Raw genomic sequence first — 18,828 nt, 5'->3', positions numbered from 1 at the left:
CTACAACATATATTTTTGAACTTATTACTAGGAGGTCAGCCATGAGACTAAGATTCCCACACATTGGGGTCATGTGAGGCAGATGGTGGGAGTCACAATCTTTTGAAACTTAACAAGATTTGGTCATACCTACAGTACGATTAGCTGTATGTTGAAAATAAAATAGATCTTTTTCACTATGTAAGGCTGGTTGTCACCCTGCCCCCCACCTCTCATATGCTAAAATATGGAGTTGCTGGACAGAGGAAACTTGCATTGCCTGACATATTTTGATAAGGGTCAAGATGTGGTCTTTCTACAGATAATAGTTGGGTATAAAGACGTCCTTATGAAGGAGTAGTAAAAAAGTAGTAGGCAAAATATCTTTCAACAGCTCAAGGCAGCTTGATGGTTTATTCAGCAGGCAAGGTGTGTTCACAACACGTACAAGGACAAAGACCTAAGCTCTAATGTCCCAATCTTATAGCCTAAATGAGGATAATTCCCCCGCCCTGGGAATTTCTATGACGGTATCACATCCATATCCTACGTGCTTGGTGTTTTGGCTGGTAATATTGTAGATGAACTTCTACAACAGCTGGAAAAGCCCATTTCTATTGACTCCCCCTCAAATGTCCCAGGCCTCGGTCCTTGAAGCAACACAACTCCACTTCAACTCTTCTCGACCCGAATTATCCTATCCTTCATCACTAGTTCTGGCAACCCTAATTATGTGTTATTTTCCAATACCTAGGCGTATTTACACAAACCCAGCTGTTCCCACTTTCTTTGTAATGTTCTGGTCAGAACCAGTCTGCAGAGTGGAGTTTTATGAACTGCGTAGTATTATAACTGCGTAGTAATCAGCCATTTTAGGCCCATCACTCTGACCTGGCCTAAGTTACATACCTAGCTGTCCCATAATCAATCATTTCCCACAACAAAGGTAATTGTGAAGCATTGATCTATGGAATCTTGATCTCCTGAGGGTTTTATTTAACAGATACAAAGATAATATAGAAATGAAGGGAACACAACAACTTAGATTTTTTCAGTTTTTGCAGTCCATGTTATTATAAGGTACTCCAAGATAGTTTTTTTGGGGGCACTTAGTGTGACTGTTAGATATGTATTCAGATGTTTCTAAGTTTCCCTTTAAAGACAAAATCCATAAGCAATTCTAACTGTTGCAGGAAATGACGAGGGCCAACCGTTATAAGACGCTGCGTTGGAACTTTGTGGAATCACTTGAACCACCAAAGGTGGTACATGCACGTTGCCCTGACATGGTCAGTAAAGGCAACCTGTATGGTCAGGTGACTCTACGCATACACTCCAGACAGGTAACCGAAATACTTGCGCTTTTTCCTGCTAGTTTTTCACTTACTTGTAAGCGTATCTGTAATGGTTAAGAACAAATCTCCTCCTTCCCCATCAGACGCTAGCTATCTATGACCGCTTTGGGAGACTGATGCTGGGGAGTGTAGAAGAGCCTAAGGATGTCCTGGAGTATCTGGTCTTGGAGAGGCACCTCATCAACCCGTATGGCCGCTGGAGGTTACATGGCAAGATTGTTCCAGCGTGGGCTCCAGCCAAAGATCCTATCATTAAGGTAATCTTTAAGAATAACTAGTGCACAGTGCCTGTGATGCAGTCGGGGATTAAGATGTCGGTGAGACACAAAAACACAGATTTCTGGTACTAAAGATGGTGCACAGTGCCCGTAAAGAAGTAGTTGACACACACATATTCCTGGAATTGTCAATAGGGCACAGTGCCAATAATGCAGTCGGGGAGTGAGATGATTGTGCCACAAATATGTCTTAAATTATAGATAGTGCAGTGCCCATGGTGCAGCTGGTGATGACATTTCTTCTCAGTGGCTTTGGTACCTACATTTCTTAGATCACAACTGGCACACAGACACACAAGATTAATGATATTATAGATGCAGTCATTGCCATGATGCAGCTGGTGATGGTAATGTTGGTTAATTTATTTGGTGTTTAGTTTGAGTTTTTCCATCCGTCAACACATTTATTCATGTAACAAAATTAACTAATCTATACAGAAATATGTATCCACTTTATATGGTCTTTCAGTTAGCTAGCCTGCATTTCATCCATGAAGAAAATCCTTTGAAAGAAGCTGATTCAATGTTTTGCCTGTCGTCAGCACTGCTAACCTGGCCATGGCTTCTTACTGACGGTATTCTGAAAAAGTTGCAAATAACCTTCCAGCTATCCTGAAATGTAACACGATCTGGTGAATAGGTGCCATTTGCATTTATTTTAGTTTTTTTTTACTGTTTTCCTTTTCTTGCATATTATGAAAGTTAAAGTGTTGGAGTCACTCATTATAATAAACGTCATTAATTTCCGTGTTGATAGTCTGTGACTATTTCAGTCAAATGTTTGTTGTCAAGCCATTCAATAATTCAGCAAAAAAACAGTAGTTATAAATGATGATAAATAATAATAATATTTATAATTCACTTTATATTAACTAAAATCTCAAAGTGCTAGAGGTTAAGAACAAGAAAGGACGAATACAATTTATGTCACACAAGTTACAGGTTAGACTGCAGTTGGTCTATAAATGCGTAGCCCGACATTATCAACATTTTAATGTCAGCTGACAATGATAACGTTGTTCTCCTCCATCAAAAGAATAAACACACAGGGACCTCATAAACATTCAATGGTCTTATAGATCCAGTTTTCGTAGCAAAACATTTATTGTTCTTAATTTATTGTCAGGAAACAGTCCAAATATTGCAAATGTGAGAGGCAAGTGTAACTTGTTTAGAAATTCCCCCGAACAATCAGACTCTTTTTTTTAACTGTAAGATTGGGATTCTTAAAGATGCTGTGAAACAAATTCCATAATTTGCTTCTTAGTACATTATATAATTGGGAACTTAGTTCCTGAAAGCATGTGTTAAGCGTGAAAACTGTCGCACTGAAATGTGCAGTTAGTTCTTCCGTTTTCAGCTCAGGTTTTGTGACCGATCTATGTCAGATCACAGACGGTTGCATTCTATTACTCAGCTGGTACAATGCAAAGACAAAGTAATGAACACATAAAACAATCAGAGACTGAAGGTATGGCTGTTCTGATATATGCAATTGATTTAGCTGGTGTTGCTGTTGTTGCTAAATTCGAGGGAGCGGACCGTCAGCTCCTTCAGGCGACATGCCCCCCCAGTCTCAAGCAGAGAACACTGCTGATTTTCTCAGATTTTCACAGCATAATTTAACATACTTGTCTGTTTTTTTTGTTGTTTTTTTTTGGATGGGTCGTAAACACATTCTTCTGTGGTGTGATGAACTTAAAGAACAAATTTTCAATTTGACTTCACAGGATCTTTAAATAATTGATCTCTGCATAGGTGGCCTTACAGAACATGCTTCAAAGTTGTCACTTTCAAAAGGGTGGCATTTTCACTCCATCAGGCCAAGATGTCTGAAAGTTTGAAAAATATTGGGCTAGTTTTCTGGCATTTTGGGGTGTTTGGAGTAGGGGTGCTCCATCAGGATTTTTGGGACCGATCGTGAGAAGCATTATCGGCCAATACCGAGTACCGATCACCATTTAAGGAGTGTATTTGAAGCCTTCTGTTTATCATGGAGCATTATCAATTTAACTATTGTTAACAACAATGTATATTGAGTATAACAATGAAGTTATTATAAAATATCATGTATTAACAAAAACTGTTTATTTAATGGCAGGAAACATGTTTAACATATTCCACTCTCTTTCTTAGAGACGCTTTTTAGAGACGCAACATAAACCATAAAAGCCTATGCTGGGTTATTGAAAACACCTTATAAACAAATTGAACCATCCTGCTGAAAAATATTATGAAAACAGAATAAACTGTCTTTATAAATTATAACTTTAGACTATAAAATGCCTTAGTCAAAATGTTTTTCTTTTTTATCTGATCGTATCTTTTGATCGGCCTTTATAGCAAGTACCGATCTGAGTATTTAAAATGATTATCTGCCGATAATGAACGGCGACCGATCGATCGGAGCAAACTGACAGGGCTCAACATTAAGGCTTGTCCGGGACGAGGGTATTTTTTCTTGTAGCGCAAGTGGAATAGAAATATACTTGCCCCACAGGACAAGTTAAAACTCAGAACAAAATAAAATGCCATGGTACTTTACATTATGTGCCACTCGTTACAGCTCGTTTACCGATTTTATTTTACCAAATTTTGCTTTAGCAAAACACAAAGTGGCTTTGTCCCAAGATCTCTACAGACCGTAATTTAAAGGGGCAATTGGGGGTATTTCACACTGTTCCTTAAGGTCTCAGAATAGGGTATGTAACATTGGTTGGGTTGAAAATGGCCCGGGTGCTGTTCTATGCCCTCTGACAGATCCTCTGAAATGTTCCCGGGAAAAAACACTAGCTTTTCTCCTTTTATGGTATGCTCATTAATATTTATATAAGCTGCGCGCTGATTGGTTGGTTATCAACGAGTGAAGTTGGAAACAAAAACGCAACACGGCCAACAGAAGCACTCGCTGAAACACCGAAGTTGGAGACTTGAAATAAAAACGCGCAAATAGATATATCTATTGTGTCTACACAACACTGTTTTCAACAGATTGACTATATCATTTGAAATGAAAACATTACTTGTTTCCACTTCTGTTGTTGAAGCAAACTGGATTGACTTAGGTGGGTAGAACGTTAGGCTATAGCTTAGCAACCAAACCATATTGTGATTCTACTCGGCTTCAGTTAGCTAGCTAGGCTAGCTCTAGATATCTTCCTGTAAAATAACATGACAAAGATCTGGACAAACATGCATCGTGAATTGTGGATTTTCATTACACAGGTTATTTATTTGAATGAAACACAGTCAGGAACATGAATCAATGTTAGCCCCATTGCCAATAAACTAGGCTCAATTATCACACATTCTACCTCTTGCGTTAACTAGCAAGCTAAACTTGTTTACATGCCTACAGTCTAGGTGTTACTAGTAACAGTTACTAGCAATGCTAACGTATCCTGTATCTAGAACCTGCCTTTCTCCAGTTCTTTCAAATAGATTATCTAGACAGGCATTAGCAATAAGCCAGACTGCTGTTCGTTTACTGGCTTTTTTTCGGAAGCTTCCCTTCTAATGCCGACTACAGCTAGTCTAGCTAGAGTCATTTGATGTGTGTAGAAACGTATTTAGCATTCTACCTGGTATGCTATATACAGGAAACGTTAGCATTGCTAATAACTGTTAGCACAACATCATACTGTCCTTATAGCTTGCGGTTGCAATGAGCATACGGTCGGAACAGCACCTCTTTCCAGGTTCAGCTTCCTAGCAGGTCCTGCTTGAAATTGTCCAAGGTTGTCAAAACTTGGGTGAAATGTTCAGAGCAAATGAATGATTGAGTGTCGAACTTTGCCGGGATCTTCTCATAGACAACAGCAGCCATGCCTGTTGAATGTTTGGCTCCTTGGGAAGACTGTGAGTGTTAGCCTTCCCTGTACAGCCTGGAACAAAGCATTTACGACAGTGGTCCATTTTCAATATCCTTGTTATAATTCAAAACGTTCTTCTTTGTAATTCCTTATAAGTAGCCTACACAGAGCAGCGCGCAGCTAAACTAGTATCGGAGATAGACGCTACCTCGGGCTGGTCTGGATGTAAATTCTGGGGCGTGACAAAGATACAGACCAGAGCCAATAAGAGGGCGATCACCGGTCCTACGTAGGACCGGTAGCTTTGTTGAAAAGCTAGCGTTTTACAGCCAAATTTTTTCTTTTTGAGATTTGAATAGGAACGAGGTGTCAATGGACTTTGATATTCACGGTATGTTCAGTTTACCCACCGAACTGTCGTTATTCAACTATGACAAGGTAAAATCGGTTTTGCAGTCAATTGCCCCTTTAATGCTCAACACTTGAACGAGGGCTTATTGCTTGAAAGAGGAATTATTTACTGTGTCGTCTCAGTTGCACTATCAGGGCTTGGAAATACTGTGACTTGCTAAAGTAGGCAAATGGCTAGTAGAACATAACATTTCATAACAATTTCAGTAAATCAAGCAGCGCTGCAAGATCCAGTGAAATGTTATATACAGCTAGCAAATTAACGTTAGCTAGCATCGCTAACGACATTGGGTAACCAACTTCGGTAGGCTATCCTCAGTATTTCCAAGCTAGCTAAACTCATACTAGATAAAAAATATTTTTGTAGACATAATGGATTTTGCCACTTAACTTTAAAAACAATTCTACAATTTCCCTTTCTACTGAAGGCTGATTTACCAAGGGGTCCTTTAAAAGGTGTATACTTTACAGTTGAATATTAGCTAATATTTAACTATGTACATTTAACTGATACAAATGCTGCTAATGCTTGCTAGGTACACAGCTGCCGACCGTTGCTAGCTAACGTCAACACAATTATTATTTTTTCTAAAATGATAAATCTTTACCCGGAAAAATGACTTTTGTGCATGGATAAGTGAAACGTTAATGTACATGTCCAAAGGAGTGCCTCAAAAAGTTAATGTCGAGCCCTGCCTTAGTTTGAGTACTCATTGGGTTGGACATTTTGGGTCGGCACTCATTGGGTTGGACCTGGCAACCCTGAACACAGGTTTGATTTCATTCCCAGTCCTGAGTCAAAACTTTTAAAGAATGGATCAATGCCTGATGGGCCTGACCTGAGCATAGATGGCCTCACAGAACACGCTTAAAAGTAGTCACTTTCAAAAGGGTGGCATTTTGACTCCATCAGGTCAAGGTGTCTGAAAGTTGGAATGCATGCCTCATTGCTCATGGGGAACCAAAAATTGTCTAGAACCCATATTGTCGGCAATTTAAAAAAATTACTTAATCAGCCATTGCTCCAATTGTCTTGAAATGGTGTGTACGTGTATGAAATACATGTCTGTATCATGTCAATATTGAAATAATTTGCAATGTTGAGGAGGAACCCATCATTGCAGCTTGCAGCTATATTTTAGGTTATAACTGTCTGAATTACATAATTGTGCAAGAAGGCTTTGCGACATCTGCTGATAAAAAAATGAATCGCAGCCTTGAAACACAGGGGAGAAAGCGCAACCAGCAGGAATTTAACTGAAACAGGAGGAAAATAACTTCTAACAATTTTCTTCTGGTGTGATCTGCAAAGTTGAGAACTTTTTTTAAATATATAATCCAACGGAGTGCCACGATTGACGTTGTTCGGATCAGCATTTCGACGTTTCTGAAAACAATCCCCGTCTTTCATGGGATCTCCACAGGCATCATGGGAACTCATCCTGGCCCCTTCACTCTGATTGGTTTGCTGGCTAGCTAACAGAATGATGATATACAGTGGATATACTTCAGAATAATCTGTGAATTTTGTTTCATAATTTAACCTGTTCCCGTTCCTTGGCTTGCCGGCGAGCCAGAAACGCTGCGCCCCCTCCCTCAGTGAGAACGCAATCAATTCAAAAAAATATTTTTTTTCGACTAGTACACATGTTATACATCGTTGGAAAGCTACGATTCTTGTGCTTCCATTGAAATAAACCAAGTTAAGCTCAACTCGCAACAGAAAGTACAATCAACGTCTTTGTCCGGTGACCATTCAACAATGCCAGAGAAAAAAGTTGTACTTACCTACGATTACTTAGGAATGTTCCAGGTATGCACACAACTCATCAAAACCTCATCTGCTTACATTCCCAAGGGTCCAAAGTATCAAACCATGTCTAGTAGTTATCCAAACAATGAATTATATCCACACATAGCCACGATCTTGTTGCTTCATTCTCACAAATCCCCCCCAAAAATTGACGAAGTGTTTCAAATAATCCCTCATAGCAACTCATGTGAGTGGACTAGAAAGCCGAGGATAGTCTTAAAATGGCCGCTACACTCTGACCTCTTGATAGACACCTTGGTTGAACCAATAGGAGCTTCCATGCCCCGGTGACAGCCCTCTAAAGCCAACCAGGTCTGTGCGTCCCGCCCCCCCCCCCGTCGCCCCCCCCCCCCGCCCCCTTCTACACAATTTTTTTCTAACTGGCCTTGAATTGCTCTGAAATGAGCTAGTTTTCCTTGTAGCTTAGAGCTAGCTGTAAATGGCGATACCCCACATGCCAGGTTTTGTGGAGCCTTCAAAATAAAAGTAGATCGCGCAATATGTCAGTGTTCTTTGTGCGCCAATCCTGGGAATCAGATAAAGCACTCCAATGTGTTCATGCTTCAGTTTTTGTGTTTCAGTAATACTAATGAGGGATTTAGCTGTTATATATGATAGTTCTAAGTACCACCTTTCATTAGAGATAACAATGATACCTTTTTATCCTAAGAATTTGACCTTGGTTACAAGGGTTTTCTGGAGTCTCCAAAAGGCCCTTTTAGAAAACGCATGGATGTACTCTTATAAAAACATGTGTCAAATATGAATATATTGTGGTATTATGTTTGACTTTTGATCTGAATTGGGTAAGGCTTCAACCTGTGGTCCAATGCTGTCTTCCAGCTAATACCTACCACCTCTAGGCCTCTTCAGGCCTCTGTTTTCAACACAAAATCTAGGCGGAAATAGAAACTTTCACTTTCCTTGTGTTCAAGCTTCTATTTCTCAACACCAGTAGGACTGACAGGGGTCCTGACAACAGGGAACATAACTTCAGAGTGTCAGCTTTCAAAAGAGTCCATTTACATGCATGTACTCCAAATGGTTCAAGAACAGCAGTCAATTTAGTTTGGGTATGCTGTTTAGGCGTTTTTGGGCACATTTAATAGGAATAAGAAGGGTTACGGTGTTTACTAGGGGTGGGGTGAAAAATCAATTCACATTTGAATTGCGATTTAGTCTTCTAGGGATTTACATCGATTACAAAAAAAAGAAAAAAAATGTTTTGATTAAAAATCGCGAAAAATCGTGTATCAGTTTTTAATCGATTTGAGACCCCAAGAATTTATTCGAATTGTGAGGTACCAAAAGATTCCCACCCCTAGTGTGTACTGATGTCAACTGCCTGCACATTGCAAATGTACATGCAAGCGCTGTAAGGTTAATTAGGCCTACAATTATGACAACTGGCTCAACTATTATGCATGGCTTCTGTTATGAACTAAATGTTTAGATGTTTGTGGTGGTACAACAATTTAACAGAGAACCAAAATAGTACATTTTGATCAACATAACGTAAGCAATTTATTACGTAGGAAACAGCAGACAAATGAAGGTTACATAATCATGAATATAGTCAAACTGCATTGACTAGAATAGATGATGTGGAAGTTGAACAAGTACTTCAAGAAAATTTCAATTGTGATCTGACAAATAAAGGTACGAAACCACGTCAAGAACTTATCACCAGCTGCATCACCGGCACTACTCTATAATTTCAGACATATGTGTGTGCCACCAATTTTATCACGGGCATTATGCAAAAGTAATCTATAAATTATGTGCAAAATTATGATTTAAAAAAACGTGAATTCTATGAAGTGCATTAGCTTCACATGGGTGTTTGTGTTGACTGGTAACCGCAATTCTTATTCTCATGACATAGCAGGAACAATTATTGTAATTGTAAAATGTTATTGCTTTGTAAATGGATAAACATAACTAATAAATGCATTCCCTCCATTGCTCCATGACTCTTGCATTTGGCCGGTCACACTTGGCTTAAGTGACGTAACAATAAGATAAATGAAATGTATTCTTGAGCTGTATGTAGGTAGAATGGAATGCTTTGAATGTTGGGTAACTGGATTAGAGTAAGCTAGACAACGTTGAAAGGAACTGTTGAGACCAAATGTATTGATTCACTACTCGATCGATCATTAGAAGGGAGGATGGGATATCACATCTTAAAAAAGCCTAACAGATGCTTTTCACGGTTACCAGCTCAAAAAAAAATTAAATGATGTGCACAATGCAATGCCTTATTCTGTTTAGTCGGTAGATGTAAAGGAAACAACATATTCTAAATGATCTGTCAGGCTAGATAAATCAAGTAGGCCGCCTATCAAATTCAACTTTCATTATATATGGGCTACTGCCCTCGCGTAACCTGTCATCCACACTTGAAACTGGAGTCCCATTGTTAAAGTAATAGCATACCTAAAAGCAAGATACACATTCTCAACCAGTATATTATTCACTAGCTATTAGTGTTATCACGGAACCACAATTTCAGTAGTTGGTACCGATACCAGTGAAATTTCACGGTACTCAATACCATTTTCGAATTAATTATAATATATAAAGGTGACTGAACAACTGTTGTTTGTTGACAGTAACAGTCACCTACAATAACTAAGGCTGTAGCCTACTTATGACAACAGAGCATTAATACACTATGCATGTCGGCCTAAAGTATAAAAAAGACATTAAGCAAACTCAACTTATTACTTATCGATCATTTGTAGTTTATAAGAAGTAGAAAGAAGTAGAAAGAGTGGCGAATGTCTTTTTCTTCCGTTGTTTTTCCGAAGGCCGTAAGAAACATTTCAGAAGAAACTTCAGAAAATGTTCGAGAATGAGGCCCATTGTCACTAGATTTAGTGACTTTTTGCCTTCCCTAGTCAGAGATAGATTAACCAACGGGCCTACCGGGCCCAGGCCCAGGGGCCCATGAGCTCAGGGGGCCCCTAACCCAGAGTCTGTGTGACGTCACTGTTATTAACTTGATATGTACTAGTGTATTGATATGATGATATCAGCTGTAGCCGGTATATGCTAGGCTTAAGTCATTAATGTCTTAAACAGGGCCCCCAAAGTCCTACTGATTAAACAAAAAAATTGCCTAAACATTCACTTTGAAGATGTCACAAGAAAGAAACCATCATGATAACTTTCAAGAGTGTTTATCCCTTCAGTTTATCTATAGGACTTTAGAGGGGCTGAGTACTCAATGCAATATGGGCCCTTCAACTTTTTAGGGAGAAATCCAAAAAGCAAGTGCAAAACAATAGCATTTGAGCTGTGCCTAAGCACCCCCAACACACTATTTATTGAAGATATAATATTGTTAAGCCTTTGATGGTCATTTTTCAAGAAAGAGAGAGGGTTGTGTGGGCTACAAATGTACACTCTATGGTTACAACTATCAAATATTTCTGGAATATAAACGTTGTTTATTTTGTTGATTACTCGAGTACTTTTGCATTTTTAAACAACAATATCAATATTCCTGACAAAAAAAGAATGTTTAGTTTTTTTTGCCCTAACAACGCTTCTAGTTAGTAAAACCGTCTCAGCGCTTATAATTTTAAAAGAAAAGCATGATCCACACCAAAACAATAACAACAACTATATAGTGGAATTATATTGTTGGGATCACTTTTTATCCCACTGATTTGATCAAGTGCGAAGATATTATTTATTTTTCTCTTCACTTTGGTCAAATGACCGGTGCTCCGCTTGATAGGTGTATCTTCTAAAACAATTTAAGATTTCAATCAGAATAAAGTTTAATTGACAAGTGTACATAAACAAGGAATTTACTTTGGTGGGTAGTTGCATACAGTAAACATATAATAAACATATGAATTTTAATAAACATAAGCATCTTCAACATATGACATACTTTTCTGCTAAAATAAGACATGTTATTCATCACAAGTTCCTGTTTCTCCTACACAATTATGTTAACAATGATTTGACTGAATTGACCTTAACCCTGCTGATTTTAATGTGGTTTAAGTCTAATGTGGAGCTCTGGTGAGATTATTCATGTGTCCATTGTTTTTTCTTTTCAGACTGTAATGATTCCTGGCCCTGAGCTTAAACCAGGTCAAGAATTTGAGACCCTCAACTTTGAAGTTCCCAAGCCCGAGGCCATTCAGTGGCACAAGTAGGCCACAAGGGAACAGTTACTTCCTGTAGGCTTCTAATATACATGGCAGTATAGTTTCCAAGATTACATTGTATACACATTTCAACAAAAACAAAAAATTGTGTGCTATCGATTGTTTATTGCAATAATACAATGAGTACATGTTGATTCAAAGAATACAAAAATAAAGGATCCCAACTGCTTATTCATTTTTTATTTTGAGTGAATCTGTATTTAAATCATATTTCAATCCCAAATTATATAAAAAATAACCGATATCCCAACATGTATCTCTGTCTACATTAAAAAAAGATATAGGTATTGGATTTATTTAGCACATCAATTCAACAACACTAGAAAATGCAAAAAAAAATGTACCATAGTACCCCCCAACATTTTGTTATTGACAACAATTGTCAATAGGGCTTCAGTTCCTCCAATATTTTTATTTGTATTGTATTATATATAGGCATTTTTATCTTGCACTAAAGGATTATGGTTAGTTTGAATTGTCAATAATTTTATAAACAATATTTATTGTGTTTTTGTAAAGTTACATTTATTTGTAATATTTAAATTGTTGTCACAAACGCTTGTTAATTTCATAGTTTAGATATAACGTTAGACATAGGGCCACCAGTACATCATTTGTAAAACATTCAAAACTGTAACAGCGTTCAAGTTAACCTGGTGGTATGGATGTTTTTTTCCCTGTGTGTCAAAACATTTAAATATTGTTTTGAAACACTCACTCACTTTGTACTCTTTGAAATAACTAATGGACCCCACAAGGAGGGGTTAACTAAATGTTTCATATGGTAATAGAATCAATCAAACACACATAAAAGACAATTTTAAGAAGGATTAAGTAGGAAATAAACTAACTGCATTCAATACTTTTTTTCATTGAGAACTTGGTTTTTACCCTGCTTTGTTGGCTGAGAGAGTCTACATGTTGCAGAGGGAGCACTGTAAGTAGTGTAGTTGGTCCAACACATTTCACTAACTTAATTGTAATCTTCTGGTATGAGGGAATCACTTTCCATATTGATTTATTTCATTAATTTACGTCTCTTCAGAAACCATACTTGATGTCACCAAGTACTAACTGGTCTACAAGTCATCTGGGAAGACAAAGGCCTCTGCAGCACACTCAGCATCGTCATCCTCTTCATCTTCTTGAATGTCCTCAGGCTCCCATGTAAAAACATCTGAGCCACAATCATGCTCTGAAATTGAGCCGAGTTTAGTCTCTTCCATCTCCCAAGGGCAAAGAGCATCACGCCGAGCCAAGGGCATATTAGCTTTAGCCTCCACCACTTCTTGCATTCTTTCAGCAAGCTGTCCATTGTCTATCTCATCAATAGAAGAAGCGGCCTGGATTTGTATGACATCCTCCGTGAATCCTGATGGTTCTTCAATTTTGGATGAACAAACATCTACTTTACTGCTGTCTTGTTTTCTGTGTTCAGGTTGTCTGGAGACGTTTGTATCCTTAGTCCCTGGTTCTGTATAAGTGCTTTCTTGTATTTTTATAGTCTTGGTTTTTGTAGTTTCCTCAAGACAACTGTCTACATGAGTGATGTATTCTCTTATTGGCTCAGCAGTTTCCCAAGGACATATACATTCGCGACCACTGTCAGTTTCCCAAGGACAAACGTCTACTCGGATGCTGTCTTGTCTTTTTGTTTCTGGATTTTCGGTTTCCCAAGGACAAACATCTACTCGGATGCTGTCTTGTCTTTTTTTTTTTTCAGGATTTTCGGTTTCCCAGGGACAAACATCTACTCGGGTGCTGTCTTGTCTATTTATGTTTTGGGTATCATTAGAAACATAAATCTGCCTCATCTCTAGTTCCATAGTCTCCCATGGACAAACCTCTACACAAGTGCTGTTTTGTGTTTTTGTCTTTTCTGGTCCGCTGAAAACACAAGTCAGAACCCCATCTCTCTCCACTGTCTTTAATGGTTCTACAGTTTCCCATGGACAAATGTTACTCTCTTGTCTCTTTATTCTTGTGTCTCCTTTGATAATGTGTGTCTCCAAGTTACATACGTTTGATTGAATAAGTGAATCTTGTCTTTTATAGTTTTCAGTATGAACATTTCCACTCTTCATATGACACAATTCGACATTTAGTTTGTCCTCTGTCTTTTCAAATACATCAGTTTCCCAAGGACAGACATGTACTTGAGCACTGTCTTGTTTTCCTGGCTTCTCTACTCCTTTTGAGAGAACATCAGTGCTACTTTGAGTCTGTGTTTCTATAGATGTATTTGTATTCTTTTTTGACATGTCTAGATCCTCTCTTTCCCACAGACAAATATTTGATTGAGTGTCATCCTCTGTATTAATTTTTGCTGTTTCCTTACAAATATTTGCTATCTTAGTTTGAGTTTGAATTGGATTATCTGTGTTGCCAGGCTCCCATGGACATACATCTGTTGGACTGTTGTGTCTTTTTGGTTCAGGAAAAAGGTTTACTTCACAGGCATCATGTCTTTCTTGAGATTTGGCTGTGTCTCCAGTTTTCCACAGACAAATGTCTGTCTTTTGGGCTGGTGTCTCATTTGAAAAATATTCTTTGGTTGTTAGGTTGGTTAGGGATAACTTTGGGCTCTCTTCTTCCCAAGAATTAATACATGAAAAGTTTTCAGGCGGTTCAGGGAAATCCCATTGGTTGGCTTCTAATTTCTGATTTGCCAAATTAGGTACAGTTAATTCTGGGTCAGTTTTATGCGGTGTTGTTTTGTTAGTTTGACAATTTTCATCCAAATCAGTTGATATATTCTCTAATTCCCAAGGACAGACATTAACTCTCACAGTCTTGCATGTTTCTGGTATCTCAGGTAAATTCTTACTCTCTTTTGGTCGGACATTTTCATAAATATCATCAACTTTTGTGAGGCATTTACTTTTATCCATAGGAGAGTCCAAATGTAGACTCATTTTAGTTTTTGATGTTTCTGAGATTTCCCCAGGACATATGGTTTGGGCTCTTCGGTTAAGTAGTTTAGATTTCTGCTGGGACGGTTGACAGAATGAGGTATTTGTGGGTGTTGATTCCCAAGGACACACATCACCACGGACACTGTCCTGTCTCTTGAGCACCACCTCCTCTTGCGATTCCCATGGACACACACTGGCACGTTCAGATAGCTGTGCTTCTTCGACCTCCCAAGGGCAAATATCTGCTATTGTACTCTGTGCTCTTTGTGGTGATTTATGGGAGGGACCAGCGACATCTAATGGGCAAACATCCCCAAAGGAAACACCTATAGTAGGCATAATTCTGTTACCACCTACTCTGTGCACTGAAGGAGTTCTAGCTTTTCTGGACATTTCATTGGTGCTGTGTGTACTGTTTTGCCTGGACACAAAAACGTTCTCATACATGCCATCCTTTTGTATGTCCTCTAAGTCCCAAGGATAAACACCAGACTTTACAATCACAATTCTCCTTGGACTTCTTTCTGAGGAATCACCTGAGGATAGTCTGATTGCAGCCTGTTTCACAAGACAAGGTTTTGTGTCTGTTGTCATGCTTCTTTTTTGATGCGTCTTTCGCTCTAAACTTGCGTTGCTACAAGGATTTTGACCTGCGCCTACACTGTCCTGACCTTTTAGTGAAATCGAGTCATCTGTCCTGTCCTGTCCTTTTTCATCCTTTCTGTTTTTTTCTTTGAGGCTCCCATCAACAGATCCTATGAATGCTTTCACAGAGAGCCACTTTTGGGTGGATGTACGGAAAGAGAAGACCCGTCGCTCCTTTGCAGTTGTTTCCTGGTCTGACATTGGAGAACCTGACGCACTACGCAATATAGGACCCTGGGGCCCAGGATATTCACATTCTCTATCATCCCTGTCTTTGCATGGCTCCCCAGTAGTGCACAATGCAAGAGGAGGGGGTGCCAAATGATCCCAGGGGCAAATATGTTGCACTAATGGTGACGATAAACTGTCTGGGTTCTTTGACTCAGTGCTATGAGACAAAGCATAGGTAACATGCTTCTGGCTCTTGTCAGTAGGCCGTTGTTCCTCCAGCTCCCAGGGACAGATCTCTGCTTTATCAAAGGACAGAGACTGGAGAGCACTTGTAGTCTGGTCCTTTATTGTGACTTCCTGCTTGGACTTAATCTGCATATTTAAGATATCTGTGCCTACCCGGAATGTGTCCTCAAGACTGTGAACCTTACTTGAAGTTAGACTGAGTGATTTATGGAGCTTGTTGTGATCAGGACACAGGAGATTGCTGTCTACTGTGAGGTTGTGAGCACTTGCTGACTTAAATACCAATGGGGCTGTGTCTAATGAGTCAGTCTCAGAACGTTGGGATGCCCTTTTTGCTAAATTGGCCCACATTATTGAGTCATGCAATGAATGGTCTTTGTCTCTAACATAGTCATGTTCACTCTGGGATTTACACAGCACTGGTGAAAGCTGCCATACTGATTCATCTTTGTAATTCACACTCATGGTTTCTAACGTCTTTTTACATGATTCAGTGTTGGAAAGGCCTCTGCTAATGAAGGGTTTCTCTTTGTCTTCGCGGCTGCATTGCCTACTCAGGGATTCTGGGATCTCGGTAATTCGCTTTATAATTGACCTGCTAAGTCCACGGCGAGAGCTGCGCTTCTTCTGTAAATGAGGGTTGTTAGTTGTCATCTTTTTGGTTTTGTGGACCTCCAACTGGGCATATAATTTCTTCAATTCATCCTGGTGCATGTAAAGTAAAAAAAAAGCAAGAATGGGAATCAGGGAAGATGTTGGAATGAATGAGGAGAGGAGAATAATGAGTTACAAGTACAGTTAGTTGAAGGACCAATTCATTACATGAGTAATAGGGAAGAAAAGGGACGGGTAGAGAAATCACAGGTCAAACCATATTATTCATGTCTATTCTATAATTTATATTGATTAAAAAAAACAGGGCATTTAAATTGGCATTTATATTGCTAATTATTGTAATATTTATGTTTGTGTATAGATATGGAATAATATATATTTAGTTTTTTTTATACTTAATATTATGTTTCATTATCATTCTGTTCCCATTTTTCCCAGAGCCTGAATATAAATTGTCAATAAGGCATCAGGGGAGCTAAAGAGTTTACCCGAATGTCATCGGGGTCCAAGCTGTGATCACTCCAAGCAGAGGTAAAACTGCTGTTGAGATAAGAGCCAGAGCGTCGCAAGTCCACCTCATCTTCATACACCTCTGCTGCAATCTCTTCTCTCCCTGGCCTTGAAACATGGATGAACTACATTTGACAGAAAAAATGGCACGTTACCACAGGGCAACGTTTGCAACTTTAATTACCATTTGTACTCTATATTAATAAAACAGAATTTGAATGCATTTTATGTACTTTTCAAGATGGCGTACAGTACAGTTACTGCCATATATCATCAGTTTGTATATTACCTTGGGTATAAAGAGCAGAGCCAGGGTCACAGTAATTGTGACATGTGTGTGGGTAAAAAACAGTAACAGCACCCAATCAGGATGTAGAGAGGGCAGGACAAACCTGAAATAAACAAAGCATATTTCATGTATGGTCCTTGTTTCTGTGAGACTTCGGTCTTTTATTGTACAAATTCCAGCAAATGTTTTATGTATATGTTTTTCTGGACCTGCAGTATATCATAAAAATATATAATCTTTTGTGTGATTACATTGATTGTACATTTTTGGGATTCCTCCGTCAAGAGGAAATCTATTGGTATTGTTCATTTTATTATTAGGAGGAAACTTTTCATTGAGTGTGCTTGCCAAACGGCACAGCAGAACCTATATTCTCATATATATTTGGTGGCCAAGCCACCTTAAGTGTTTCTACGTATTCTTATTATTAGGGGCCAAGCAGCGAAGCTGCGAGGCACCTATTGTTATTGTTAGTTGTATTATTATTAGGGGCGAAGCTGCGAGGCACCTATTGTTATTGTTAGTTTTATTAGGATTCCTCCGTAAGGAATAAAACCTATTGTTATTGTTAGTTTTATTAGGATTCCTCCGTAAGGAATAAAACCTATTGTTATTGTTAGTTTTATTAGGATTCCTCCGTAAGGAGAAAACCTATTGTTATTGTTTGTTTTATTAGGATTCCTCCGTAAGGAGGAAACCTATTGTTATTGTTAGTTTTATTCTTTTAAGATTCTTCCGTAAGGAGGAAACCTATTGTTATTGTTAGTTTTATTATTATTTTTCTAGTTCCATGGGAGTCAATGGCAGCCCCTAGAACTGTTTGTGATATTTGGCACACTCATTAAGGACAGTCACTTCTATACTTACACCCAGTTTCATGTCTCCCATTAGACCACTCTAGCGCCACCAACGGGTCAAAGTTGGACTTGTGTTTACACACCTTTGAACCGTATGATTGATTTTTCAAAAATGAGGTACCATTGGATTCCCTGGATCAAGACGAGTTCAACCCACCCTATGGCGTCAATTTCCGGTTTTACAGATTTTCCGCAATTTCTGGTTTTATCAAAAACATTTGAAAGCCTACACCTCCTACAATTATTTTCCAATCTTCCCCAGAATTGGCACACATCATCATCAGAGCAACCCTCACTCAGGCATTACTTTTTTCTTGGATTTTCAAAACCGTTTGTCCGCTACAGCCAATCAAAATTGGCAACAAAGCAACCAAACAGGAAATTGGATAAAATCTCAGCAAATCTTTGAGATATCAACATCAAACTGGGTAAGATGACCCTCTTCTGAGGATGCCCACACAATTTGGTGTCATGTGATCACTGGGCGTGGCCCCGGGAAGTAAAAATGTGTTTTGACCAATAACTATTCATTTGTTTGCCTTTATTAACTGATTCCTTTGTCTCATGATATCTTGGGACATCCTGTGTGTGACTCATAATTTGTGATAATAGCCGAATTGATGCGGCCGCCGTTTTGAATTCATTGAAACCAAAACTGTAAAATCGGAGTACAATTACTGACTGTGTCAGTTTGTCTGTTATTGGAGTCGAAGTTCTAACATTAATTTACACAGCTACTGTA

At 38.7% G+C, this 18,828-nt stretch overlaps 3 protein-coding genes across 3 annotated transcripts in view; 1 reads left to right on the top strand and 2 right to left on the bottom strand.

Annotated features, from left to right (window-relative positions):
* Positions 1-12,555, top strand: part of mrpl45 (mitochondrial ribosomal protein L45) — a 37,674-nt gene extending 25,119 nt beyond the window's left edge. Inside the window, exons 6-8 of the mRNA XM_084684901.1 lie at positions 1,173-1,322; positions 1,418-1,591; positions 11,728-12,555. Of these exons, the coding sequence (XP_084541027.1) occupies positions 1,173-1,322; positions 1,418-1,591; positions 11,728-11,826 (423 nt within the window). The 3' untranslated portion in view covers positions 11,827-12,555. The remainder of the gene's footprint in view (positions 1-1,172; positions 1,323-1,417; positions 1,592-11,727) is intronic.
* A 4-nt stretch (positions 12,556-12,559) lies between these two features.
* LOC146238055 (uncharacterized) lies at positions 12,560-14,722 on the bottom strand. The gene has a single exon (XM_084684900.1). The coding sequence runs from the start codon at positions 14,097-14,099 to the stop codon at positions 12,918-12,920; it is 1,182 nt and encodes a 393-aa protein (XP_084541026.1). The 5' UTR covers positions 14,100-14,722; the 3' UTR covers positions 12,560-12,917.
* Positions 14,723-15,285: 563 nt separating this feature from the next.
* gpr179 (G protein-coupled receptor 179) overlaps positions 15,286-18,828 on the bottom strand; it is a 62,232-nt gene continuing 58,689 nt past the window's right edge. Inside the window, exons 9-12 of the mRNA XM_084685981.1 lie at positions 17,230-17,332; positions 16,919-17,065; positions 15,425-16,520; positions 15,286-15,311 (exon numbers count right to left, since the gene is read on the bottom strand). Of these exons, the coding sequence (XP_084542107.1) occupies positions 15,286-15,311; positions 15,425-16,520; positions 16,919-17,065; positions 17,230-17,332 (1,372 nt within the window). The remainder of the gene's footprint in view (positions 15,312-15,424; positions 16,521-16,918; positions 17,066-17,229; positions 17,333-18,828) is intronic.

This window comes from Hypomesus nipponensis, chromosome 21 (genome assembly GCF_054491055.1).
Source record: "Hypomesus nipponensis isolate SF chromosome 21, ASM5449105v1, whole genome shotgun sequence".
NCBI lineage: Eukaryota > Metazoa > Chordata > Actinopteri > Osmeriformes > Osmeridae > Hypomesus > Hypomesus nipponensis.
This window is presented reverse-complemented; position numbering and strand designations above follow the sequence as displayed.